This window comes from Camellia sinensis, chromosome 7 (genome assembly GCF_055761805.1).
Source record: "Camellia sinensis isolate YWXY chromosome 7, ASM5576180v1, whole genome shotgun sequence".
Classification (NCBI taxonomy): Eukaryota; Viridiplantae; Streptophyta; class Magnoliopsida; order Ericales; family Theaceae; genus Camellia; species Camellia sinensis.
Window position 1 is genome coordinate 193,770,344 of NC_138967.1, and position 27,312 is coordinate 193,797,655.

Genomic DNA, 27,312 nt, shown 5'->3' on the forward strand with positions numbered 1-27,312 from the left:
CTTCATCTACATTCAGTTTTTTCCCCCATGTGACAATTACAATCATATTTTATTTCTGCTCATACATCACGATATATATAAAGCTTTAATTTTTGGTTGATTTTTAGTCACTAACGCTATATTTGATTGAGAAATTTGAGAAGGGATTTAAAAAGGAAAAGTGAAAGGGTGTGTGAAATTAGGTAAAATATAAATATGTTTTTTCACATTTCACATACCTTTTTACATTTCCCTTTTCAAATCCCTCCTCAAATCTCTCAATCAAACACAACATAAATCAATTTGGTTTCTTCTTTAATTTTTGGACTCAAAACTGAACAGAACCGATGCTAAAATCAAATCAACTTAACCCATAAAAAGCAAGAACGGTTCAATTAACAAAGAAAAATGCTTGGGAGCACTAATTAGTGCTCCCACTAATTAGGTGGCAGTGGGTCCCGTCATTAATGATGTGATGTTTTGGTCTTGGAGTTGTTTTTTTTTTTTTTTTACTTTTTTAATGCATTAGTGCTATTAGTGGTGGTGTTTTTAGTGAGATGAATCATTGTTGATTAACAAATTACTCAAATCTTTTTTATTTTTTCTTAGAGAAGATTTGCACAAATCACTAATATTATTAGTTCAATAATCAGAATCTATGTATCATTGTGATTACATAATTACTTGCCAAGTAATTCACAAAATAATAACTATTAATAATTGCTGCTTTAAATTTCTATGTTACCACAATTAAAGAAATAAAATTTTTACTTTATTTATTTATATATTACACAAATATTTATATATAACATAAGTAGGAAACGCTAATATGATGCCTAAGTAGAAAAAGTGAATAATCACACGGGACACTTGCTTTGCATGGTTATGGTCTATATGCTCCATACAATTAAGCATTATCCTCGTCAAAGTACTTTAGGCTGAATTTGGTTTTGATGAAAATGAAAGAAAGTGAAAGAAATGGAAAAAAATAAAAAATAAAAAATAAAAAATAAAGTTTTGTTTAGCTCGAAAGTGGTAGAAGTTATGTGAATTTTTTTTTTTTTTTACAATTCATAATAGTATGATAACTAAATTTTCAGTTTCTTACAAAAAAAATTTAAGCTTAGGGTAAATTACAAATTTACCTCCTGAGATTTGCTTAAAATACAGATTGTCCTTGTGATTTAAAAAATTGCAAATACTCCTTTATTAGAATTTTTTATTTAACAAAATTAACTAAAAAAATAAAATTCATAATTGCTCTCCTATACAATAATAAAATTATCTAAATTATTAATTAAAATATATTTTTAACATAATTAAAAACTATTACTTGACTTGATAATTTATTAATAAAATGGGCGATTTGTTATGAAATTAGAAACCTTGGAGAGTGGAATGTAATTTTCAAAACTACACGGGCGATTCGTATTCAAACCTCATGGGGTATATAAAAAAAAATACAACACATAGATATATGAAATATAATGCACATTAAAATAAATAAATAAATATTTAAAACATAAAATATTTATCCTAAAAAAATAAATTCAAAAAATTTCAAAATTTATAACCAAACAAATTTTTTCTTTTCAAAACTTATAACTCAAAATATGACTCCAAACTCAAATCATGATTCTAAAAATAATTTTAAAATAAAATAAATTTTTTTGAAAAAAAAATTCTTTTAAAATAGAATTTTTGAAAAAGTTTAGTTTTGAGTTTTGAAAAGAATTTTGAATTTTGAAAAGAGTTTTAAGTTTGTGTTTGGTTATGAGTTTTGAAAATATTTTTTAAATTGAGTGTTGTGTAAAAACATGTTCCAAAAAAAAAAAAAATTTAGAAACATGTTTGGTTGTCTTTTAGAATCACAATTTCAATTAAAAAATTTCAAAAATCTTTTCAAAACTCATAGAGTTTTAACTAAATACACAACTCAAAACTTAATTCAAAAATTATTTTCAAAACTCATAACGAAACACAAACTTAAAAAAATACAAACTTATATTAAATATATTTTTTAAATATTAAAAAAATTTAAAATTTTAATTATATTTTTAAATATATAATTTTTATTTTAAATATTTTATTTTATTTTATAAATATATTTTTAAATATTTTAATTTTTTTGTTATGCGTTTGGTTACGATTTGAGTGTAGAGTTTTGAAAGTAGTGTAGAGTGTTGAGTTATGTGGTTGGTTATGAGGTTTGAAAATAATTTGAATTGAGTTTTAAGTTTAAAATATTAAAATTAAAATATTAAAATATTTACAAAATAAATAAAATATTTAAATAAAAATTGTATATTTAAAATAAAATAATAATTTTTTAAAAAACATTTTTTAATATTTAAAAAAAATAAATCCAAAAATACTGTTTCAAACACTGTTTATTTCTTCCAAACCTATCCTCCAATTCAAAAATATTTTTTAATATTTTAAAAGGAAGGGCAATAAGGTAATTTCTTATGAAAAAAGTAACACCGTTTGGTGATTTTTGACAGCAGAGGGAATCTTGATATTGTCAAGTAAAGAAGGGGATGTTACTGTAATTATTCAAACCACAAGGAAAGTCCTATATTTGTCAGAAATCTCAAGAGAGATAAATGTGATTTGCTCATATTTTAATTTCACTTTATATTTTAAATAAAAAATTTAAAAAAATATTAAAATAATCACTTTTCAAAGAAACCTCTAATTATGATTTTAATACAATTTTATTATGTCACATCATGAATTAAAAGAGCTGTGCTACATATACATTATTGATTTACATATTTAATCAGAGAATAGACAAGAGGGAAGGGCCCACAGATGTCTGAGATTCGTATGCCACCTTATGTGTCTATTCTGCAATAAGTTTTGGAAATCATTTTGTAAACAATGACCATTTTTAGTTTAATAATTTTGAAAAATAATTTTTTAAAAAGAGATTATAAAATTTAAAAATTTATTTGACTGTATATTTTGAGAATAATTTTAGAATTTTGAATGATTTAATTTTTTTTATACATTGAATAAATGAGTATAAAAAAAAATGATTGATTAATGAGTAAGATAAGAGAAAAAGAGAGGAAAAGGAGAGAGAGAAAAAAAAATTGATTGATGTGTGGTAAATAGAAAAGTGATTTTGAAACTTTTTTTTCAAAATTTTTTAATCAAAAAATTTTTGAGATTTTTTTTCAAAAATTGTTTGGTTTGTGTTTGTAGAGTAGTTTTTGAGATAAAAAGTACGAAAACTTGTTTTGTTTGCTTTTTTTCAGAAATAGTTTTGAAAAATTATTTTGGGGAGAGAGTTTTAAAAAAAGTGATTGATTTGATGTGTACGAGAGAGAGTGTGATTTTGGAAAGTAGGTAACCAAAAAAAATTTTGATTTTTTTTTTTAAAAATTTATTTGGTTTGATTACTCTTAAAAATTTGTTTGTAGAGAATTTTTCCCAAAAATTTTTCTGAAAAACAAACCAAACAAGCCCATCTCTAGCTGCAAACCAAACAAGGTCAACATTTTTACTAAAAAAAAACAAAATAATTCAAATTTATTCAAACAAATTTTTAAGATTTTTTCTCAAAAATTAGTTCTCTAGATACAAACCAAGCAAGGTCAATATTTTCGCTAAAAAAATAATTCAAATTTATTGAAAAAACCTTACAAAAATTAATTTTAAAAATCGTTTAATTGAGATGAATTAAAAAATAAATAAATTTCACCTAATTTATAATATAGAAAAACACTGGAAACAAAACAGTAAAAAAAAAAAAAAAAAAAAAAGGAAGTTTAAAAAAAATTACGTATTCATAAAAAAAAAATTTATGATTTTAATTATAAATATTTATAAAATTTAACATGAATTTGTAACTAATTTTTTAAAATACCACCGATTTAATATTTTTTTTAAAAAAAACTAAAATTAATATTCTTATTTATTTATATTTATTTTCAAACTTAGCAGTTCAATTTTATTTTCTCTCTCTCTCTCTCTCTCCGCTTTCAGTCATCAGCTGCGTAAAGAATTCTCTCTCTACCAGAGTTACATATATATATATAATCACCAAGGAGAGACGTTTGCACAATCTCAAACTCATCTAAGCTTTTTTGTTTTCTGTATATGTAAAGGTTTGCTTTTTATATCCACATCTCAATCTTCCGTACTGTTTATATATATATATATATATATATACACAAATCGTCTTACTGTTTTTGGAATCGAAGTATTCGGAGATTCAACCTCGACAATTACCAGATCTATCAAATCATAATAACCATTCAATTTGATCCGAACCCTCGAAGATTCGTTGAATTTCTCATTGAATCACTGCATGTTCTCTTACTTATCATTCAATTTGTGAATTTGGAATAGTTGAATTTCAGATTGGGGGTGGTTTTGTATGTCAAGATCTTTGTTTTTCTTCATGTTTGTATAATTTTTATTTAAATTTAGGTTTTATGAATATTGGGTTTGGTTATTGGAGCAAAATTCAGTGGATTATTGTTGTGATAGCTGCATAATTTTGTTGGGTTTTCAATTGGTTTGGTTCTGAGTTGGGTTGATATTACCTGTTGAAAAAGGATTTGGAGCGTAGATCCTGTAATTTTAATATACTATTATTTACAATTTAAAATTGCATACTTTATAATGGAGTTTGGGTAGTTAAATAATGGATACTATGAGATTGTTTTGGGCTGAGGTGAGGTACTGTTTTTTTTCATGCCGGCTTGCAATATACAAATCTTGTTGTATGAAGAACATAAGCTAAATATAAGATTTCGCCACCTAAGTGTCATTTAAGAATGAAACTTTGTAGGTTTAATGATTGGACTCTACAATCATTTGAATAATCAGAGTATTGGGTTTGGAAAGTCCAAGCTTTATCTCATTTGTTTTGGAAATTTTTGTTGTTGTTGTTGCTGATGAGTTGCCACTGGAAATCAACATCTGGCTGCAGAATCTATTTTTTAATTTTTATTTTTAACTCTCAATTTGACTAGGCTGCCTGCTCGTTGATCATCATATTAGTGCTCAAACTCGAGTGTGTCTTGTGTGTATTTAGTGATTACTTGAGTAGTTGGAGTGCATTTACTAATCAAGTAGGCGCCGCTGATATTGATTTTTTATATAATTATTTCGGAATTTTATCGTAGCTTCCAACATACTGTAGCAATGTGATACTACAATTATACAGATAAAATGAAAATAAAAAAAATTATCATTTGAAATAGTTAAATTGAAATGAGTTTTTGTTCTTAAAGAATTTGAAGCAACAATTTGGATGCAGTTCTTGAGGCTGCACTAGTTTATAAGCTTCTTCATGGTTTTATACTTACTTTGGTAGGGAGGAAGAATTAGAGGAAGGAAACACGGGGAGGGATTCATATGTTTTTTCTTGTTTGTTAGGAAGGAGAAGGAGAAGGAGAAGGGAAGGGAAAGGAAAGGAAAGGAAAGGAAAGGAAGAGGACCTTCCTCCTAGACCCACCATATTTCTTCCTTTCAAAAATGGGATGAAAGGAGGAGGGAAAGTCCTCTTTCCCTTTTTTTCGACAGATATGTCTTAAAAAATAATGTTCATCGTTTACTTCAGGGCATAGTCGTAAAGTTGTCCATCATGCCTTTCTTATATGCTATAGCCATCGGCAGCTTGTATTTCGATGTTTATGCGAAACCTAGATGAGAAGTGATTAAATATTTGTTTCCATTCACTTACGAGGGGAAAAAGGAAAAATGAAATATGGTTTCCAATCTCTTGAAAGTTGGAAAATTGGTTACCTTTCTTGGGCTTTTCTTCAAAATTTTAAGTTGTCATTTATAATTGTTTGTATATCTACATGCATAGGTATACGTTCAGGTTGTAACAGCCATCCTAATTTCATTTCTAAACACAGATATAGGAAACTGCACCAGTCTCTACAATCCTCTACATTTGGGTTTCCTTGACAGTAACAGGAAATGGTCAAAAGGTTATTTCTATTTCATAAATTGTCCTTGTTGGAATGAAATTAGCTACGGAAAAATGTTTTAACATTTTGTTTTGAACAGGTATGGAGTGTTTTGATGTGCAAGCATTACCATGTCGCAGTGCTTAGACAGGGTTAAGCATTTGTGTGCTTCCCTACTTCGCTGCTGTGATCTTGAGTTGTATAGACAATCCAGAGACCTCGAAGATCCTGAATTTCTTGCAAGGGAGACAGTGTGTATGCTACTGGCCCATACCGTCTTGATTTTGTATTTATTTTTTGGAATTTTGGAAATTCATATCGCTGTGATGGTCAACATATTGTCCACCTATACCTATCAAAAGTAAAATTTTCAGAACAAAAAGAAATGATGGTAGTTAGTATACTTGTTGTCTGATTCAACTAGCTTTGTAATGTACTCATGATTCTAATTATTTGTCTTTTTATTTCCTATAATGAAAAAGCAACCAAACTCTGCTCATGAAGATTGTGATTTTCTACTTGGATTGGATGCAGTTAGCGTAAGTGAAATAGAGGCTCTTTATGAACTATTTAAGAAGATTAGCAGTGCAGTAATTGATGACGGTTTAATCAACAAGGTTCGTCTATATCTTTGTGGAAAATTATTGTTGCATTTTTTAACATGTTAAGATGATATGCTATTGTAGTACTGCTCTTAATAACCATGAATTTGATGCTATTCTTTGTATTTTCTTGTGTCAATGTGTTGTTACCTCTCCACAATCTAACTCTTGTTTCTTGAATGCTTTCTTTCTATATAATATTGCAGGAAGAGTTTCAATTGGCGTTATTTAAGACGAACAAAAAAGAGAGCCTGTTTGCTGATCGGGTATTTTATTTTTGACTACTATTATTCTTGTTGCTTTGTTAATGCTCACCTTAACTAGACATTCTCTTAAACTAGTTTTCATGTGTTCTTTTTCTTGCACAGCATTTTTTAGAGCACCATGAATTATGAACTTTTCCATACACAGACTTTGTTAGTGATAAAAAAAAAAAAACATGCATATTATATATGTAGGTATAAGCACAGTCATATATAGATGCATGTTTATTTGTGTGTTTGTGCCTGTTTTAAAAGCTGCAGACTAGGAATATAGAAATATTTGTGTATTTCTATGTTGAAATGTGAATTATGTTGGAATCACTCATCATTATGTTGATATATAGTTTATAGATGCTTCAGAACAAATATGCTAAATCTTCTAAAGCTATTCTCATCCTAATTTTTTAATAATTTCAGGTATTTGACTTGTTTGACACAAAACATAATGGCATCCTAGGCTTTGAAGAATTTGCCCGCGCACTCTCTGTATTTCATCCGAACGCCCCTATCGATGATAAGATTGAGTGTATGCTAGAATACTCTACAATATTGCTATGATGATGGGAATTTTTTGTTGTAGTTCATTTAATCTGAAATTTCTACTTTGCATTTTCATTACACCAATAATTTTGTGTTGCAGTTTCGTTTCAACTGTACGATCTCAAGCAGCAAGGTTTTATTGAGAGGCAAGAGGTAACTACTTGCATTATCATGAACTGTTTTGAGACCTAAATTAATTAAATTTGGACTTTCCATAGGCTGTGATGGCTTCCATTATTTTCACTGGTCTTAATTAATACTCTATGATCACTGAAATCTACTCTATTGTTTTCTTATTTGGTCTAGTGAATTATATGAATTGCTAATAGATACCAATATCTTATCCCATGAAAAATCCATAAACTGTGACTTGACTTGAGAGGCATTGCTGAAAAAAGTTTGCTTTGCTGTTTAAGTTTCAGTAACTTTTCCATGTGCTAAGACACAATGTGTTTTTTTTCCATGGAGCACAATTCACATAGGGACAATACGTTCACAGAAAAATATCAACTAAGGTAAGAAACTATAAACCAAAATATGAACTACCATTGTTGGGTGGGAATATATTCTCAAACGTTCTTCTAAGCTGTATTTCTTTATTACTGGTCTTAATTAATTAATACTCTATGATCACTGAAATCTACTCTATTGTTTTCTTATTTGGTCTAGTGAATTATATGAATTGCTAATAGATACCAATATCTTATCCCATGAAAAATCCATAAACCGTGACTTGACTTGAGAGGCATTGCTGAAAAAAGTTTGCTTTGCTGTTTAAGTTTCAGTAACTTTTCCTTGTGCTAAGACACAATGTGTTTTTTTTCCATGGAGCACAATTCACATAGGGACAATACGTACACAGAAAAATATCAACTAAGGTAAGAAACTATAAAGCCAAAATATGAACTACCATTGTTGGATGGGAATATATTCTCAAATGTTCTTCTAAGCTGTATTTCTTTATTATTGGGTTGGAACCTTAAAAACAATGAAGGAACTGTAGGTTGAATGGATAAAGTGATCGTTGTATTTTTACTAGTTGTTTTGTTGAAAGTTTACTTTGCAACAAAGATTGAATGAAATAGAAAAGGTGTACAAGAGGAAAATAATTCAGAGAAGGCATTAGACCATTATGGACCTAGTGGGTGTCGACTTTTTATGTTGGCCAATAATTTGAGTGACATAGAATAAACATACGTCACTCTCATGTGAGTGATTTTGCGCTAGAGCAATTCTTGTTTGAGCTAAGCCAATGGAAAGGAATTATAGTTCGCTAATATACTTTGGTGTTGGGCATACTATGGCTGAATACTAGATGTTAAGGCATTTGGTTTAATGGTCTTCCTCTTTGTTCCCTTTTCGTAGATTTAGCTTCAATAAGAAAGATGTGACACAGTATAGTTCATGTTATTTGTCTTTAATATCTGTCATATTTTTTCAGTGTTTTAGATTTTTAATCGACTTCTGAAATGTAGGTGAAGCAAATGGTAGTGGCAACTCTTGCAGAATCTGGTATGAACCTTTCAGATGATGTTATAGAGAGCATCATTGACAAGGTGCTCCCTTAACCTGAGTTAATTAAAGTAACATCTATTTTTCATATATATGACTTTAATTAGCTCTAGGCATCCATATCTAATGTAATAGTATGTGCCTTGTTTTCCTCATTCTCATCCTTTTCATTTTTAATTTAATTTAATTTTTTTTATCTTGGTTCTTTTCTCCTACTAGTCATACGGGTTCAAATTTATTTTGTTACACTCTTTGTACACTCTGTTTCTAAAATCAAGCAGTTAAACTAGGGTGTAATGTTCTATAAGGAGGTAATTTACTTTAAAAGTGCTTTATTCATCTTCTGTCATTCTTTCTTTTTTGTTGTTTTGTTTGTTTGTTTGTTTAACAAAATAATTTTTTTTATCTTGGTTGTTTTCTCCTACTAGTCATACGGGTTCAAATTTATTTTGTTACGCTCTTTGTACACTCTGTTTCTAAAATCAAGCAGTTAAACTAGGGTGTAATTTTCTATAAGGAGGTAATTTACTCTAAAAGTGCTTTATTCATCTTCTGTCATTCTTTCTTTTTTGTTGTTTTGTTTGTTTGTTTGTTTCCCTTCCCCCCCCCCCCCCCCCCCCCAACATAAAGACAACTAGTAGTTAATAGAAATATTTTCTGCTGCATTTCTCTTGTTAAACCTACTTTTTGAGGATTAAATTGCCAATTGAAGCTCCCATGGTTTTACAACCACCACCTTACATAACCAGATGTGGCATTTTAAGCAACCTACCAATGGCAATATGAATAGTCAAATATGAGTCATGCATAAAATAATGGGTGCTAGTTTCTGATATTTAATTTTGGGAAAATTGCATTTAAGTGGGAACAACTCAAAATTGGGGTAACCACTGGTTCAGTCTGGTGGTTTTTACCTTGGCCTACTAACCTTGAGGTGATGGGTTCAAGTCTGAGGACAACCACTTTGTGCATTTATGCCAAATGTTAGGCATACACCCAATCTAACTACTCCCAAACACCCATTAATGTTTTTGTTTTGTAGGAGACCAAAATGAAACTTTATTGGAATACTGAAATCCCAATCAGTTTTTTGATACCGATTAAGAATATTCTACAATGCTTATTTCTATTTGTTTCTTTCTTTGTTACCGCAAATTTGTTCATAGACCTCAATTATTTAATTATTGAGAATATATTAACATTTATATCGGTTTTTATTTTTGTTTCCAAACAATTTACAAATGTTTTTTCCTCATTTCGCGTAAGTTTCCAAAATGATTCCGTTTTGATCATTGGTTGTGTTTGAAGTTTTAGCATTCATATAAGAGTGTTCTTTATTTGTTCTCAAAGATTCACTTTCTAAAAAAAAAATTGTTGTTTTTTGGGGCATTTTTTCAGACCTTTGAGGAAGCCGATACAAAACATGATGGGAAGATTGACAAGGAAGAGTGGAGAAATCTTGTTCTGCGTCATCCATCCCTTCTAAAGAATATGACCCTTCAATACCTCAAGTAAGCTGCAAATTAATTTCAATTGTCTTTCTCCAATTCTTATTAGTTTGATATCTGTAGATTTTCTTTTTGTGTTAATATGAATACAAACATTGATTCATAGCTAAAAGGTTTTGAGTGTATGTTGTGTGAGCTGATTAGATCTATGAATTATCTTCTTTATATTATAAAGACATGTCCTAAGAGTAGCATAAAGCATGTAATTGATTTCGTAACTTGTCCATTCTATTAGCACACAAGTGAAAACATGTTTTCAAGTTATGTCACACATTTTTTTCATACCTTAATTACCCCTACGCAACTATCCATATTTTTTATTTCAAATTTTGAGTTCTTTAGTTTGTTTTTCCTTTCATCAACATTCAGTTCTTTCTTTCCCACATCAAATAAGTATTTATTTCATAACAGAGGTGTTTGAGTACTAGTCTAAGAAACTAGTCAAGTCGTCCATGGACTTTTTGAGACGTGAAGACATTTGAAATTATTTACATCATAATTTACATCATGTGCTTACATTTGTTTAATTTTCTTTGAACAGGGACATCACCACTACATTCCCGAGCTTTGTATTCCATTCGAGGGTTGAAGATACATGATTCCAGTTCTGCATTTTAGGTTTTGATTTTTGTTATTATTATTGGTTTAGTTCATAACAATGCAGCTCTTTTGCTTGTGATAGGGACCAAAAGGGAATTGTATTTGTTATTTTCACAAAGATTGCAGGTTGTGTACGTTTATTATTTGGCGGTTGCGTTGGTTTTTTTTATTTTTTTGTCAAGCTTTCTGGTTGGGTTGTTTGATTTTAGTGGATAGACATACATGTCTTTTTGAATAAATGTTATTTTTGCTTGAACTTTGCTGAGCCACTGATCTGTTTCTTCATTCTGTTCCATAAAATAAAATTAAAAAAAATAAAGAAAAAAAAGAAAAAGAAAAAGAAAAAGAATGGTCCCTTCCATACCAACTACACATATAAGAGAGTTATCTTTTTTAATTGTAAATAAAAAAAAGTCTCAGCTTGGCAAACACCGCTCTACCCGAACGTCACTGGTTAGGTTGAAAGCCTCACTCCCTCGATGGGAGTCGTTTCCACTGGTTTGCGGGCGTGACTTATTTGTTTCTTTGTTCTGTTCCATAAAATAAAATTAAAAAAAAAAAAGAAAAGAAAAGGAAAAGAATGGTCTCTCCCATACCAGCTTGGCAAACACCCCTCAACGGGAGTTGTTTCCACTGGTTTGCCGAAAGCCATGGGCGTGACTGATCTGTTTCTTCATTTTGTTCCATAAAACAAAATATTAAAAAAAAAAAAAAAAAAAAAAAAAAATGGTCTCTCCCATACCAGCTAGGCATTTAAGAGAGTTTTCTTTTTTAATTGCACAAAAAAAAAAAAAAAAGGCTCGGCTTGGCAAACACCGCTCTACCCAAACGTCCTAGGTCAGGTTGAAAGCCTCACTCCCTCGATGGGAGTTGTTTCCACTGGTTTGCAGAAAGCCATTGGAGAGTTGGCACCGGGCGTGACTGAACTATTTGCGAGGATGAGAGCTAATAATGAACAGGATAGAAGAACCTTAGATGAGATAACATGTTACAAGGAATTGGAGGCATCTAATTTTGTGCAGTAAGATTGAATTACGAATTTGAATAAAAATTTATGAAGAAAAAAGGAAACACAAAATAAATAGAGACAAGGAAAATATGAATAAAGTACAAATTAAAAATTTAGCTTAGGAATGAAATAAAAAATTAACTTTTATCCAAAATAAAGATATTTTATTTTTACATTTTCCTCATTTTTTTTTTCTTTCAAAGTTTTACCCAAGACAGGTTAAAAAAAGAGACCCTAAAACAAACACTGATGGGTTTAAAAACTCCGTTTCAAAACAATTTGCATTTGGGTGAAAAAAACCTCATGTGACTCAAATTCACATAACTCAGAACCCACAAACCCACACACACATCATCTCTAAATTTAACTTGGGGACAAGAAAAGCCTTCTTCCAAATGGGCTTAAAATTCACCTTTGTAGCATCCATAAAAAACTACAACTAAGAAACAGAAACAAAAACAAAAGCCAGAAATATAACAAAAACAAAAACATCATTTAATAATTGCCAGCTATATAAATCCAGTACCACTACCCATATCGGTAAAGAAAGAGTAGGGCAAAACTAAAAGCCAGAGACACAAATTTAAAAAGAAACTACTATTAAGCCAAGAATCTCAAAAGGGTTTTGTGGTGGTGGTGGGTAGCTTTTCATTTAATCAACTTCCTCCATCTTGCTCCCCTCGGCATCAGCATCAGCTTCCTCCAATGGTGGCATGTCCACATCAGCTTCACCAGCTTCCTCATCGATGCTCAGACCAAGTTTCAACATTCTGTGGATCCGGTTGCCGAAGGTGTTTGGGTCATCAAGGCTGAACCCTGAGGTGAGCAATGCAGTCTCAAAGAGCAAGAGAACCAAATCCTTCACTGACTTGTCGTTCTTGTCTGCATCAGCCCTCTTCCTCAGCTCCTCCATAATGGGATTCTCCGGGTTGATCTCCATGGTCTTCTTGCTCGACATATACCCAGCCATGCTAGAGTCCCTCAAAGCCTGCGCCTTCATGATTCTCTCCATGTTGGCAGTCCATCCATACTCACCGGTCACCAAACAGCAGGGTGAGTCCACGACACGATCAGACACAACAACCTTCTCAACTCTGTCGCCCAAAACATCCTTGACCACCTTGCAAAGACCCTCAAACTTCTCCTTGAGTGCTTCTTTTTTGGCCTTCTCATCTTCAGTCTCGTCAAGTTTCAAACCCTCCTTTGTTGCAGACACCAGCTTCTTCCCTTCAAATTCCTTCAATTGACCCACTGCATACTCATCAATGGCATCAACCATGTAGAGGACCTCAATCCCCTTCTTCTTCAGCTTCTCGAGGAATGGAGAGTTTTCAACAGCCTTCTTGCTCTCACCGGTGATGTAGTAAATGTCACTCTGGCCTTCCTTCATCCTGGTCACATAGTCCTTGAGGCTAGTCATCTCATCTCCACTCTTGGTGGAGTGATATCGAAGAAGTTCAGCAAGTTTGGTCTTGTTTGTGGAATCCTCGTGAATGCCAAGCTTGAGGTTCTTGGAGAAGGCCTCATAGAACTTGTTGTAGTCTTCCTTGTTCTCAGCAATCTCGAAAAAGAGCTCAACGCACTTCTTCACCAAATTCTTGCGAATCACCTTCAGGATTTTGTTTTGCTGCAACATTTCTCTGGAGATGTTGAGTGGAAGGTCCTCAGAATCAACAATACCCTTCACAAAACTGAGGTACTCTGGGATCAACTCCTCACAGTTATCCATGATGAAGACACGGCGAACATAAAGCTTGATGTTGTTAGGCTTCTTCCTTGTGTCAAAGAGATCAAAGGGTGCCCTCTTAGGCACGAAGAGAATAGCCTTGAACTCCAATTGGCCCTCAACTGAGAAGTGCTTCACAGCTAAGTGCTCCTCCCAGTCATTGGTGAGACTCTTGTAGAAAGCAGAATACTCTTCCTTTGTAATCTCCTCAGGCTTCCTCATCCATATGGGCTTCTGCTTGTTCACCAAAGACCACTCGTGGGACACCTCCTTGATCTTCTTCTTTTTCTTCTCTTCCTTCTCCTTCTCTTCGTCAACATCCTCAACCTTTCCTTCCTCATCTTTCTTCTCTTCCTCATCCTCGTCATCAGAAATTTCCTTCTCTGTAGTCTTCTCAATCCAGAGAGAGATTGGGTAACTAATGAATTCAGAATGCTTCTTGACCAAGTCCTTGAGACGTCGTTCCTCAAGGTACTCAAGCTGGTCTTCTTTAAGGTACAGGGTCATCTTTGTACCCCTACCAAGACTTTCACCAGTGGTGTCTCTGGTGACAGTGAACGAGCCACCAGCTTGGGATTCCCAAACATATTGCTCATCGTCATTGTGCTTTGAAACCACTATCACCTTCTCAGCAACCAAGTAAGCTGAGTAGAACCCAACACCAAACTGCCCAATCATGCTCACGTCAGCACCGGCAGCAAGAGCTTCCATGAACTCTTTGGTACCAGACCTAGCAATTGTACCAAGATTGTTCACCAAATCTGCAGCCATTAAATTTCAATTTAGAGACAACATAAAAATCCCAACAAACCATACATACATCAAGACTAGACTAGATGATACACAGTTGCAACGCTACATACCGGCCTTGGTCATGCCAATACCACTGTCAATAATGGTCAATGTGTTGTTGGTCTTGTCAGGAATAATGTGGATGAAAAGCTCTGGTTGTGCATCTAGCTTGCTCTTGTCAGTCAAGCTCTCAAATCGAATTTTGTCCAAAGCCTATATAGTACAAAAATTTAATGAGTATAATTAAAATTACAGGACAAACAGTTTCAGAAAACCATAGATACATTTTTAATACATAAGTTCTTTCTGATGCAAATAACTATCTACACAATAAGCAGAGAACAACAATTGATACAAAATAAACAATTCAACACTATACACCAACTTAGCCAAACCACATATAAATTCACCAAATAAACAAGACAAGACAAAGAAGACCAATATATCCAAACCACAATTGAATCTTTTAGACTCGTTCTTATATATCAATTAATTCACCAAATAAACAAGCACACATCTCACTACGATACCCAAAATGAATATAGGTGATTTGATACACTAAAACAATAAAAACTCAAATCAAACGTCGATCATCATATTGTTATAGAATGGTCAATCTACTGTATATATATATAAACAACACCAGCTTATATCATTAATCTAAATCAAGAGGTGCAAAACCATGAAAAGGGGGAGATAAATATAAAATAAATAAAAACATCAATGCTTTGAGATTAGTACACATTTTTTACAAAATTTATGCACATAATTTTATTTTCATATTTTCCATTCCTTTGAAACATTAAACAAAAACAAATAGATACAAAATCATAGATCTTTGATTTCTATACAACACATATCTTGAAATTTCATAAACAAAAGAGGATCTAAATCAAAGAGAACAAAAAACGAACGATTCAAACCAGATCAATCTTGAAATCAATAATAATAACAATAATCAACATGTAAAAGAGATAGAGATAGAGACTTACATCGGAGGCATTGCTAATGAGTTCACGGAGAAAGATCTCTTTGTTGCTGTAGAACGTGTTGATGATAAGACTCAACAGCTGGTTGATCTCAGCCTGGAAAGCAAACGTCTCGGTCTCCGCCATTTCCGATCTGTAAACACACTCTCTCTCTGTAGAAATTGAAAGGCGATGAAGAAGAGTGAGGAGTTCTAGGGTTTGCGAGAAAGCTAGAGGCGGGTGGAGAAGAGTGAGAAGCGCTCTTTATATAGGGAGTTTACTAGGGTTTCGTTTCTAGATCCTTCTATTAGAAAATTATGCCTATTATATTTAGGGCAAATTACAAACACCCCCTCGAGGTTTAATAAAAATACAGATTCCCCCCTGAGGTTTGAGAAATTACAAATTACCCCCTGAGGGTCAAATTTTCATAACAAATTAGGGAAAATTATGGGGGAATCTGTATGAAAATAAAAATCTCAGGGGGCAATTTGTTATGGAAATATAAACCTCAGGGGGCGAGATGTAATTTCTCAAACCTCAGGAGGGAATCTGTATTTTTATTAGACCTCGAGGGGGTGTTTGTAATTTGCCCTTATATTTATAATTCGTTTTCTAAAGGGCCTGTCAAAGAACAAAAATAAAATAAAATATATAAAAAGTATTTAAAAGGCTTCAATAATCTTAGTATAATTAAATGATTTTATTTTTATTTTTAAATATTTAAATTGGTGATAAATTTTATTAATTTTCATAGTTAAAATTATAATTTTTTTTATAAATTTATAAATATTTTGTAATGATCTCATTGAATTATGATTTCAACTAATTAAATCAAGTTTGTTTAAAATTTAAATTTGTTTTACATATACACAATGATTTTAAACAATGATTTTTTCTTTAAAGGCCGCCTTATATAAATTATATGAATTGGTGTTTGGTTTGGGATTGACTGTTTTATTTTATTTTATTTTATTTTTGTTTCAATTATTTTTTAAAAAAAATTAATACTTATAGATTTTATTCGACTATGTTAAACAGTCTAGAAAAGTATAAAAAAAATATTTGAAAAAAAATTACTAGAAAAAATTAAAAAAATTTAATTTTTTTGAGTCTTCAGTTAACTTTTTTTATTTTTTAAAATCCTTCTACAAACAAGAAAAATAAATAATTCGAACACAAATTCTATAAAAATATATATATATATGTATATTTTATATAGATGTGAACTCAAAGTGAATTTTATTTACACATTGACCTTATTTTTGTATTCCATATTATTATATGTGGTGATGTAAAAGGACCTCCTTATAAGAAAATTGTTCCTGGTATGAATTTTTCTTTTTCTTTTTCTTTTTCTTTATCTTTAATTTAAGATTTGTTATTTAAAAAAAAATAAAAAATAAAAAATAAAAATCCTATATTATGTCATATGAGAAAATTCCTTGCACTTTGGAACACTCCCGCCAACAAGGTGCTCTTTATTTTCAATGCATTTGCATTGCTCCTTCCATTCATTTGTCCTCTCCTTTATTACTTTTTTGGAAGTGACTTGATCATTGGGTCATTCTTTCCTCTCTCTCCAAGGTCCAAAAGAATCGGAAATGTGCACTTGTCATGAACAGAGGCGTACCAAAGCTCTATTTTGATATTATATGGTTACATTCTTTGATTGAATTTTGAGATTTGCTTTTTAAAAAATAATAATAATAATTTGATAAGACTAACTATGAGTCTCATTTTGATGATCATATTTATTGAGGCTACATTTTTATCTAAATTTATAATCTAAACATAATCTAATTTTGTAAGTCTTCCTCTATGTATGTCACTTAGTAAAAAATTTATATTGATATGACAATTGTAGATATACACTATAAGTGAGTGGACTATAAAAAAAATTATCAGAAGCTAGGTGTTGATAGTCGCTTTGGGCGAAGAAATGGGCCACAATTGGGCCAAGGGCCACCCTGGTATTTGTGTCAGATCACAACCAGAAATATCAGCAATCAAAAAAGCCCATCAAAGGATTGGGCCGTAAGAGGAGATATGGGCTAAGGGAGAGATCAATGGACCGAAAGAGGGCATTTATGAAACCAAAAACCAACTATCAATCCAAAATAATCAACTATGGGCCGAGAGTCGAAAAAGGTGAATACCCAACCCACAACAATCCGTTTCAGGACTGTACAGGCCCATCAAAATATTATTTGAAGCCCAAGCCCAACAAATTTGGGTTAAAACAAGCAAAGTCCAAGCTCCATAGGTTAGGCCCAGTAAATAAGTCATTGAGGCCCAAGAAGCTTGAGGCCGACCAGCAAAAGACTAATCCTTCAAAGAGATGCAAACCCATGAGGCATGGGCCTGAGTCAATGATTCCCAGCCCACGAAACCTAAGCCCTTGGGCTTAACTAGCCAAGCCCAATCAGCCTGCTACAAACTTTTCTCCCCTACAAATGGGCCCCCAAAAGGCACTTAGCCCAAAAGCAAAATAATATGGCTGTGTTTGGACCATGAATTTCAAATCCTTATCTAAATTCATAAAGCATACTGACACAAAATCTACCATAGAAAAAAAATATAAAATAATCTTAGCCATGCATACCATATAGCAAAGCCTTTATAAAAGAAACAATTTTATTCAAATTATTCCACCTATATTTATATGGTTGATTCTGTAGGCGATTATGTGTTTCACCATTAAATTTACATTACAAATGTCATGAATAAATGTAAAAATTTGCCTATTTACAAAATAATGTAAAAGAAGAAAAGAAAAAAAACATCCAAATTTAAAATATGCATAAATAAATATGAATCAATATCGATGGATAAAATTTTGTCCATTCATACATTATTCTTATATCTTAAAAAGCCTTCCATATACATTATGTATTCGAATAATTTCTATATATGATTCTATAATCAATTTATATATTCTTCGATTTATTCTTTACCAAATGACAAATATTATTTCCCATTGATAAATGATACCAATCAACTCAAACATTTCATTGGGCACTTGGGTTGACCCCATATCCAAACACATCAAGGACACGTGCAAGATTTAAGGATTAAGTACAAAGATAATCTGTTTAAATTATAATAATTCCTTCTTTTTGGTTGATTGGATCTTCTTTTATAGTGTGAAAATGTTTTCATTAAACAAAAAGGCAAGAGCTTTAGCAAACAGATTTTTTTGACTCCAACATTGAATAGAAATGTCACTATAGTTGTGTTTTAGGTAAAGCTCCCAATCACTCTTTTTAAACAATAATACAAAAAAAGAAGTGTTTTTGGGATGCCAAAAAAACACTGAAATTAGGGAAAGATTAAGACAGAAACATTTTGATTAGGGGGACAATGATTTGACCTTAAATATGGATTTTAGGCCCCGACAAAGCTGTATTTTTATTAGAAAATTTAGCAAAGCAATTGGCCAATCTCTTCGAGTAATTATTGGGTACTCAAGAGAATATTCTTACTTGGAATCTTTCTCAATTTTGTTTCGTTTATATTGTTTACTTAAAAATATGAATGGGTGACATTTGATGATTAATTTAAGATATTACTTGAAATATCGCCTTATATCCTATTTGTATGCAACAATTTTTTCTTTTATCTCTTCATGTAAAGGAAGACAAAGCAAACAACAGAAGTACAAAGTGAAGTTTTTTGGGTTTGACAATCAAATAGCATTATATGAGGAATATTAATTAACAAGCCAAAAACACAAAAAAAACAATGCCAAAACAATGTTCAAATTGTGATCCATTCTAGGAAGGTCATACTCAACTGGATTTGAATAACAATAATAATAGTCAACTAACTATTTTCATATTTTTGTTTTTAATTTTTTTGGGATAAAGAGTAAGAGACCTTTTATCTTTCTCAGTTTATTTTTTCTACATCCTACAAACAGTCCAATAATTCATGAATCTCTCTCTCTCTCTCTGTTGCATTTCTCATGAAAGAAAGAAACCATTTTTTCTGACAACAAAAACAGCAAGAATTTTACACCAACATGGAGGGGGGCTAACATGGCATGTTCTTGAAAGTAACCATGGCATGTTCTTATCAATCTTTTAATTATCTTATTAAAGTATAATAAGCATCGCTTGTATACTCTTCATAATAAGCCACTATCAAACCCAATCTTTATGTGTAAACATAAATTTTAAAACATAAACCTTACACTTTGGATCATTTACCATGTGTATTATCAAGAAATCAAGACAAAATGACATACCTGAATCCATTGATGAACGGTTAAACGGAAGCGTGATTATCAATGAACTCTTTGTTATTGATTATGTTATTACCTTCTAATCCTTTCCCCTTTGGTGCCTTATGTTTCTCCTTGAGAGGATTTAGGAAAAAAATGACTGTGTTCTTATTTTCCACTTGGGAAGGAATAGGGACCATAACATTTTAAAGGTTGTAATTGGTTTTCAAAACTGAAAGGTTGTGGAAGTTCAAAAGGAATGAAAACCAACTTTAACCAATATGTTTTAATTTCCATTTCTGCCCCTCATAGAAATAGAAATTATACAACTAGTATCTACACATTAGGTCCATAACACATATACCCTTAAGCCTATTAACTAAATTGAATCACTTAAATTGTAGGCTTCTTATAAATGATAACACCACATTTAATTATGTGGTCCTATTGAGACATTATCTAACAATCTCCCACTAGACCACATATGTATCCTGAAAAATGTGCTTAACTTTAGTGAGTTCAGAAATTTGTTATCATAATTTGAGAGTATCCAAACAATCTTGTCCATTAACTATATTAATATAGGATCAAAGCGGTCTTCGTTACATCAATCGTACCTCGACCCACCAATGGTCACGTATACTAATACAGCTAAATGACATAGATCAATCATGGATGCGTAGCATGGAAATTACATGTGATGTGATCCATACATGCCTATTTCTAACTGGTCCTACTTAACTTTATTGAGATCAATACTTCACAATACGTAACAGAGCGTAATAAACTGAAATTTCATTTCTGCAGAAATTAATCTAATTACATAGATAAAACTCAAGGCTGACATAAAGCAGTAATGTAAATACAAACTCCCACTAAACCAGAATGTTCTCAAATAGAACAACACCCATCTGAGCAGTGTGCTCATGAAAGACCTTGGGTGGTAGTCCCTTCGTAAGTGGATCCGCTATCATGGAGTTTATCCCAATGTGCTCTATCGAAATCTGTCCACTCCGCACTCTTTCTTTTACAACTGGAGAGAAAGTTTCTTTAAAGTCAATTCCTTCTTTTTGAGTAAAGCCTTTGGCTACAAGACGTGACTTATACCTCTCCACATTACCATTTGAATCCCTTTTGGTTTTAAATATCCATTTACAACCTACGGGCTTCGCACCAACTGGTAATGAGACAAGTTCCCAAACTTTATTGTCTTGCATAGACTTATATTCTTCATTCATGGCTTCTATCCACTTATGAGAGTTGGAACTTTCCATGGCTTGACGAAAGTTGATTGGATCATCTTTCGACATTCCATTTTCTACCTCATGTTCTTGGAGATATACAATATAATCATCTGAAAATGCAAATCTCTTTTCTCTGGTGGATCGCCTTAATGGCACAGATTCTTGAGGTTGAGGTTGTAGAGTTTGTTCCTCATGAACAATTACCTCATCTTGCATGGGGGTTTGAACTATATTATCTTGAATCTCTAAATAAATTAATTTAATGACAACATCTCAAGATACCTAGCACAACATTAATACCAAGCCTTTAGGTAGTAATATTAACTGTAAGTGGTATTCTTGTTGTAATGATCAAACATTGACAATAAGTTATGTCAAATAACAAATCTATCTTTTGATGGATTTATTATTCACATTAGGTTTTCTTGACAATTGGCACATGTTTATCACTACAAAATGTGTGTGTAATTCTGCCAAGTCTTAATCATGTTTTTGGACCGATAAATACCCGCATGAGATACACAGACATGAACTTCAAAACATTCCATATAAAACAATCGAGACAAGAGAGATCACTTTTGTGACATCTTGTTTGAATTGACTTATATTGAGAATGTTAGAAAATTAAATTTCTGTAGACGTTGTATGAAATTATATTAAATTTAAAGATTTCTAAATTTGTGACCCCGTATATGTTATATAATCTGCAGCAATTCCAATTATATATATACATATATAAATAGAATTGACGAGTCCAAAAACAAATAGTTTTCTTTTTTATGATGTTCAAAATTAAACCGATCAAATCACAAGATATATCTATATATATATATATAAATACATGATATTCATCCATTTGAGAAAAAAAAAAAACTGCCCACCGAATCATTTAACAATTCCAGAAAACAGATTGCCATTTTCACAGAACAAAACAGGAAAAAACAGAATTTACATCTATAAGAAAATTCAGAATCTAATTCCAGGAAACTAAATAGAATGAATAAAGCATATCAATTCTGATAAGACACATGATATGCATGCTCTGATACCAATTGTAAACATAAATTTCAGAACATAAACCTTACACTTTGGATCATTTACCATGTGTATTATCAAGAAATCAAGACAAAATGACATACCTGAATCCATTGATGAACGGTTAAACGGAAGCGTGATTATCAATGAACTCTTTGTTATTGATTATGTTATTGCCTTCTAATCCTTTTCCCTTTGGTGCCTTATGTTTCTCCTTGAGAGGATTTAGGAAAAAAATGACAGTGTTCTTATTTTCCACTTGGGAAGGAATAGGGACCATAACCTTTTAAAGGTTGTAATTGGTTTTCAAAACTGAAAGGTTGTGGAAGTTCAAAATGAATGAAAACCAACTTTAACAAATATGTTTTAATTTCTATTTCTGCCCCTCATAGAAATAGAAATTATACAACTAGTATCTACGCATTAGGTCCATAACACGTATACCCTTAAGCATATTAACTAAATTGAATCACTTAAATTGTAGGCTTCTTATAAATGATAACACCACATTTAATTATGTGGTCCCATTGAGACATTATCTAACATTATGTTCATATCAATTTGGTCATTGTAGTTAAGATGCATGGTCTCAAAACACTAATAGCCATTAGATCTCATATTAAATTTCCAATGATCTAATAATTATAAGTATTTTGAGACAGACAAAAAGATTTAAAAGACATGATATGGTTCTATAGAAAGGCCAATGATTCTCTATCCCTAAATTCCTTTGTCCTTGTCTTCAAATACTCATTACCATTAGATAACAATTTGAGATTACTACAGTTCGAGTTTTCAATGATGTAATCGTTGTAAATGTTTAAAACAAAAAAAAAAAAATGAAGAATTGGAGATGGAAAATCTCATGCCATTGAACACCAAGAATCCTCGATTCCATTGTCTCAAAATAGTCATACCCATTAAATAATGTCTTAGACTTACAAAATGAAATTTTTAATAATTAAATAAATATGAGATGTAGTTGTCAATATATTTATTCAATGGTTAATAATAGTAATTATAGCAACACACTAAAAGTTTGCTCTTGCAAATGTAACCTTTACTCTGAAAACCCGGAAAGATCTCTCCTTTCACCAAAAAAATAAAAAAGGGCAACCAATGAAAAAGAAGGGTTGGAGGAAGGGACCATTTTGGATCATGAAAATTTGGTCTGGTATATTATAGCGTCTTGGTGTCCTTTTGTCTTTTCTTTTAATGTTGGTTGTTGTCTTTTTATAACTCCAACTTCAACCTATATTATTTTTTTTTTCAGTTATGCTTCGAGCACAGAAATTTTTTTTTAAATAAAATACAAATATTAGATAAAAAATAATTCACATGTGAAAACTTTCATATGTGAAACTCACCTTTTATTTTATACGTGGATCCCATTCTATAAAACTTCTTTCACTTAAATTTACTTTTTTATTGTCTTTTCCTCTCACTTTGGTGTTTGTGTTGTGTGGGGCACTTGAAAAATGGGATTGTCAAGTAACTATCATAGTATCAAAGCAACCATGTATCTGCCAAAATTGTAGAGCAAATTTATGTGGGTTGGTTTATATGAGAAAAGTAAAATGGGGAGTGGTGAAGATGGGCAGGTCTTTCTTTTGATGGCCTTACATACAAATGAAGCACATGGGTTCCCACATTCACTCATGTTCTTGAATCTTCATTGTGTAATATCTAAGGTTATCTAAGGTTAAATTACATTGACCTATTATGAAGCTTAAAAAAAATATAGTAAATCTCATAAATGTGACATGATTACATTAAGTTTTTTTAAAATTTTAATTCATATAACACTTTACTTAATTTTCATAAGATATTCGTTAGTCATATGAATGAAAAAATAATGTTTCCATACATTGAAATGTATATTTACCTTGTATTTTTTGTGTCTTCATACCATTTGTATTAGTTTTAGTCTTTTTAACTTTATTAAAAGTGAAGTTAGTGTAATTATATCAAAAAATTATGAAACTTACTACATTTTTTCTAAAGTTCAAGGGAGGTAAGTATAATTTACCCTTAAAAAGGAAAAATTACCATTGAAGGGTTTTTTTTTTAAATTATTACATATTAGTGAAAAGGTTTATGATTTTAGTTATTAATATTTATATTATTTATCACTTTTTTGTACATATTTTTTCTAACAACATTGATGTGTAATTCTTCCTTAATAGAATGTACTAGAATATATAAAAAGATAGTGTTTTAAAACTTTTTCAATTTATTTTCAAAAAAGAAAAATAAACACAATTAAACATGTTAGAAAGTGGTGGCAAGAGGGCTGATCTATCATCTCATATTATATAAATTAGCGGTTGCCACACGTAATGTGTGTATAATTCAAATAAATATAAATAAAATAAAATATTTATCATATATTGTGTGTTAGTTAAGTGGTAAGAGTAGCATAAGAAACAAAGGTTTCAAGATACCATAAGAGGTGTTCACTTTATAATAGTACTAGTGGGTGGCACACACGATTTGTGTGCAATTTAAATAAGTAGGAATAAAAAAAAATAATAATGAAATTAATATTGTAATGTGTACTTAGCTTAAGTGGTATGAGTCCTCGTACTTAAACCCATGGTCATGGGTTCAAGCCTTGCCCATCTCTTTGTTTAATTTTTTTAAAAAAATAAAAAATACTACCACATGGCATGAGGAGAGTAAAGCTTCAGACACCAAAGTTCCTGTTCACTTTATAATAGTATAGATAGATAAATAGATAGATAGATAGATGAATGCATGATTATTTTTGTTTTGTTTAGATCATTTGATTGATTTGTAAATAAACTCTAATTAAGAACTCTATAGTTGGTGTAAGATTGTCGCTTCTACTCTAAGGTTATTGTTAGATCATTTTTGTTTGTTTAGTTTTTAAAATCTTTACAGCAAAGGCCTCTGGACAGCCTAACCAGAACTGTTTTTAAAAAACAAAAACAATTTCTACTTATTCCTCACCTTCCATGTGCACTTCACACACACCTCCCTCTCTCTCTCTCATTCTCCATTATTGGATTCCACACTCTTGACTCATGACTCACTCCATTTCTAAAAAACAAACCAAAAATATATCTCTCCAACAATGTTCACTGCTGGAAAATTCACCTTTAGCGGCGTTTTTTAAACGCCGCTATAAGTACTAAAAACGTCGTTAATTATTTTTGTGACGTTTAGTACCAAACGCCGATGACGCGGCCGTCGCTATAGCTTTATGGCGTTTGAGAAACGTCGTTATATTAGTATAGGCGGCGTTTTTAAAAACGCCGCCAAATGTCTTACTTAACGGCACTATGACATTTAACGACGTTTTTGAAAACGCCGTCATAGACATTTTTACCTTTCAAAAATCTAACCGTTGGGGTGGGATATAGTGACGTTTTTTAAACGCCGCCATAACCTTTTTTTTAATTTTTAAATTGTGCTAATTTTATACGGTTGAACAAAAAAAAATACCTATCAAACAATTATTAAGAACTAATAATTGATGTTTATTAAAATAATAAATAAACTAAGCCTGAAAACAAAATTAAAAATAAGAAACAATACATTGCACACTCAAGAATAGAAACAATTCATGTTCAGACTTTAAATACATCAATTAAAATCAAATGTTACTTCAGTGGATTTTTTCAGAATTCAGGCAGCAATACTCAATGAAAATAGGAAAGTAGGTGTCATCATTGAATTTAGCCTAGAACATCACAAACTATCCCTAGCAGCAATATAAATCAATGTTGATGGAGGGTAACCGAGAGCTTGAAGAAATATTCCCACCTCTTCAGGGGGTTAATGGACAAAAGCCTCCTTTTCTCTGTTCTGTTGAATTTATCTTCTTCATCTTCTAGTGGAGGTACATTACATCCAATGCAGAGGCAGGAAGTTTTGCCACTTGTCAACATATAGCCTAGACATGTACAAATGTATGAAATCACATACGTACATCTGTACATAGGTATATCATCATTTTTTTGATAAATAAAATTTTGCATGTATATATATACAAGATATTTACCTCATTATTCTTAGCTCTTCAGATTCTGCATCAGTAAGACCATGAGTACAGCCAGTGAAAGATAACATGTCTTTCTCATATCTCAGATGAAGAGCAATGTATCTTCCTCCATGGGATCTCAGCCGATCCATCAGCTTCTGCGGTCTCACTGTTATGTATTCTCAGAACCTAATTTAACAGGAATATCCCCGTAGGAGGCCTCTCAAAAGTAAATTACCACCTACATCATACTCGGAGAAATATTCTGTACAAACCTCGTAAGGTTTTAAATGCTAATGAGATTTCAAAAATTTTGTCATTCCATTTCAAATGGAGTAATAGATCCAAAACCATGCATGGTGGCAAATGTTTGATTGATTATAATCATTATCAATTCAACACAGGAAGTCCCAAAATTTGTAATAAAATTCTAAGGAGCATTCAGAATTTTGGTAAGATCAATTCAATTGTAACTGGAACTAGATTCCAAATTTATTTGGCAGATGAATGCTGGAGAGACAAAAGTTCTAACCTTCCCAAGGTTGTCAATAGAAGGAGAGAAGCGGAGAGCATAATGAATGTTGTTGGCTTATTTGTGTTATTCTGCATCATTAGTAGAACAAATGAATATTCACTGGGCCAATAAAATACGTTAGGACACATAATGGCATGCTGTTGGCTTATTTGTGTTATTCTGCATCATTAGTAGAACAAATGAATATTCACTGGGCCAATAAAATACATTAGGACACATAATGCAAAATTCCTATCCAAATCAAATCAGAAGAACACTTACTTAACACTACTGATCATACTAGCAAATGGTGATCTCCACCCTTCCATAAGTGCCGCACACTTCAACATGCATTAACCGTCAATGAGGTATGCCTAACAAATACTATTCCTCTCATTCCATTATAGTACTCTCAAGTATTGATATCTCTTCGTAATCAAACATGGCAATCATTTTGGTGACCAATTTAATATTCATGAATCACTTTATAAATCTCTCACTAAAGGCTACCAATAATTGATCATTGTATGTGACACCAGCAATACAACCACCATCTGCACTCACCAGAAAGAAAATATCAGATTGTGGCTGTGATTGGTTTCTCCACTGTTCCTTTTAAAAATGGAAGAAGAATTTTGGGAGCAGCAGCTATTTCTCCCCTTTTAGAATATAATGCTTGGTTATAGAAGTATAAACCTGCAAAAAAAAAAAAAAAAAAAAAAAAGGATGACAAACAGGAATCAACAAATTGTGATGATAATAAACATAGGAGCACAGTTGGGCACAATAGAAAATCAAAATTAGTTTCTATTGTTTTCTAGATTCAGCCATTACAAATATAGTCGATATCCACATA

The 27,312-nt window shown here is 31.5% G+C and overlaps 2 protein-coding genes and 1 long non-coding RNA gene across 4 annotated transcripts; 1 reads left to right on the plus strand and 2 right to left on the minus strand.

Annotated features, from left to right (window-relative positions):
• Positions 1–3,903: 3,903 nt before the first annotated feature.
• Positions 3,904–11,193, plus strand: LOC114315674 (calcineurin B-like protein 3). Its single transcript, XM_028262289.2, has 10 exons — positions 3,904–4,094; positions 5,859–5,933; positions 6,013–6,167; positions 6,447–6,529; positions 6,721–6,780; positions 7,195–7,303; positions 7,418–7,470; positions 8,793–8,873; positions 10,228–10,340; positions 10,879–11,193. The coding sequence occupies exons 3-10, from the start codon at positions 6,044–6,046 to the stop codon at positions 10,934–10,936; spliced, it is 681 nt and encodes a 226-aa protein (XP_028118090.1). The 5' UTR covers positions 3,904–4,094; positions 5,859–5,933; positions 6,013–6,043; the 3' UTR covers positions 10,937–11,193.
• Positions 11,194–12,332: 1,139 nt separating this feature from the next.
• On the minus strand, positions 12,333–15,751 carry LOC114315673 (heat shock cognate protein 80). The gene is made up of 3 exons (XM_028262287.2): positions 15,457–15,751; positions 14,536–14,677; positions 12,333–14,433 (listed from the first exon to the last, which is right to left on the minus strand). The coding sequence occupies exons 1-3, from the start codon at positions 15,577–15,579 to the stop codon at positions 12,599–12,601; spliced, it is 2,100 nt and encodes a 699-aa protein (XP_028118088.1). The 5' UTR covers positions 15,580–15,751; the 3' UTR covers positions 12,333–12,598.
• Positions 15,752–25,477: 9,726 nt separating this feature from the next.
• Positions 25,478–27,154, minus strand: LOC114259453 (uncharacterized). Of its 2 annotated transcripts, XR_014336657.1 has the most exons (3): positions 27,021–27,154; positions 25,964–26,636; positions 25,478–25,855 (listed from the first exon to the last, which is right to left on the minus strand). It is a non-coding gene; the product is annotated as an uncharacterized LOC114259453 (long non-coding RNA). The 2 variants fall into 2 exon arrangements; XR_003628301.2 differs by having other exon boundaries at positions 25,964–27,103.
• Positions 27,155–27,312: the final 158 nt, after the last annotated feature.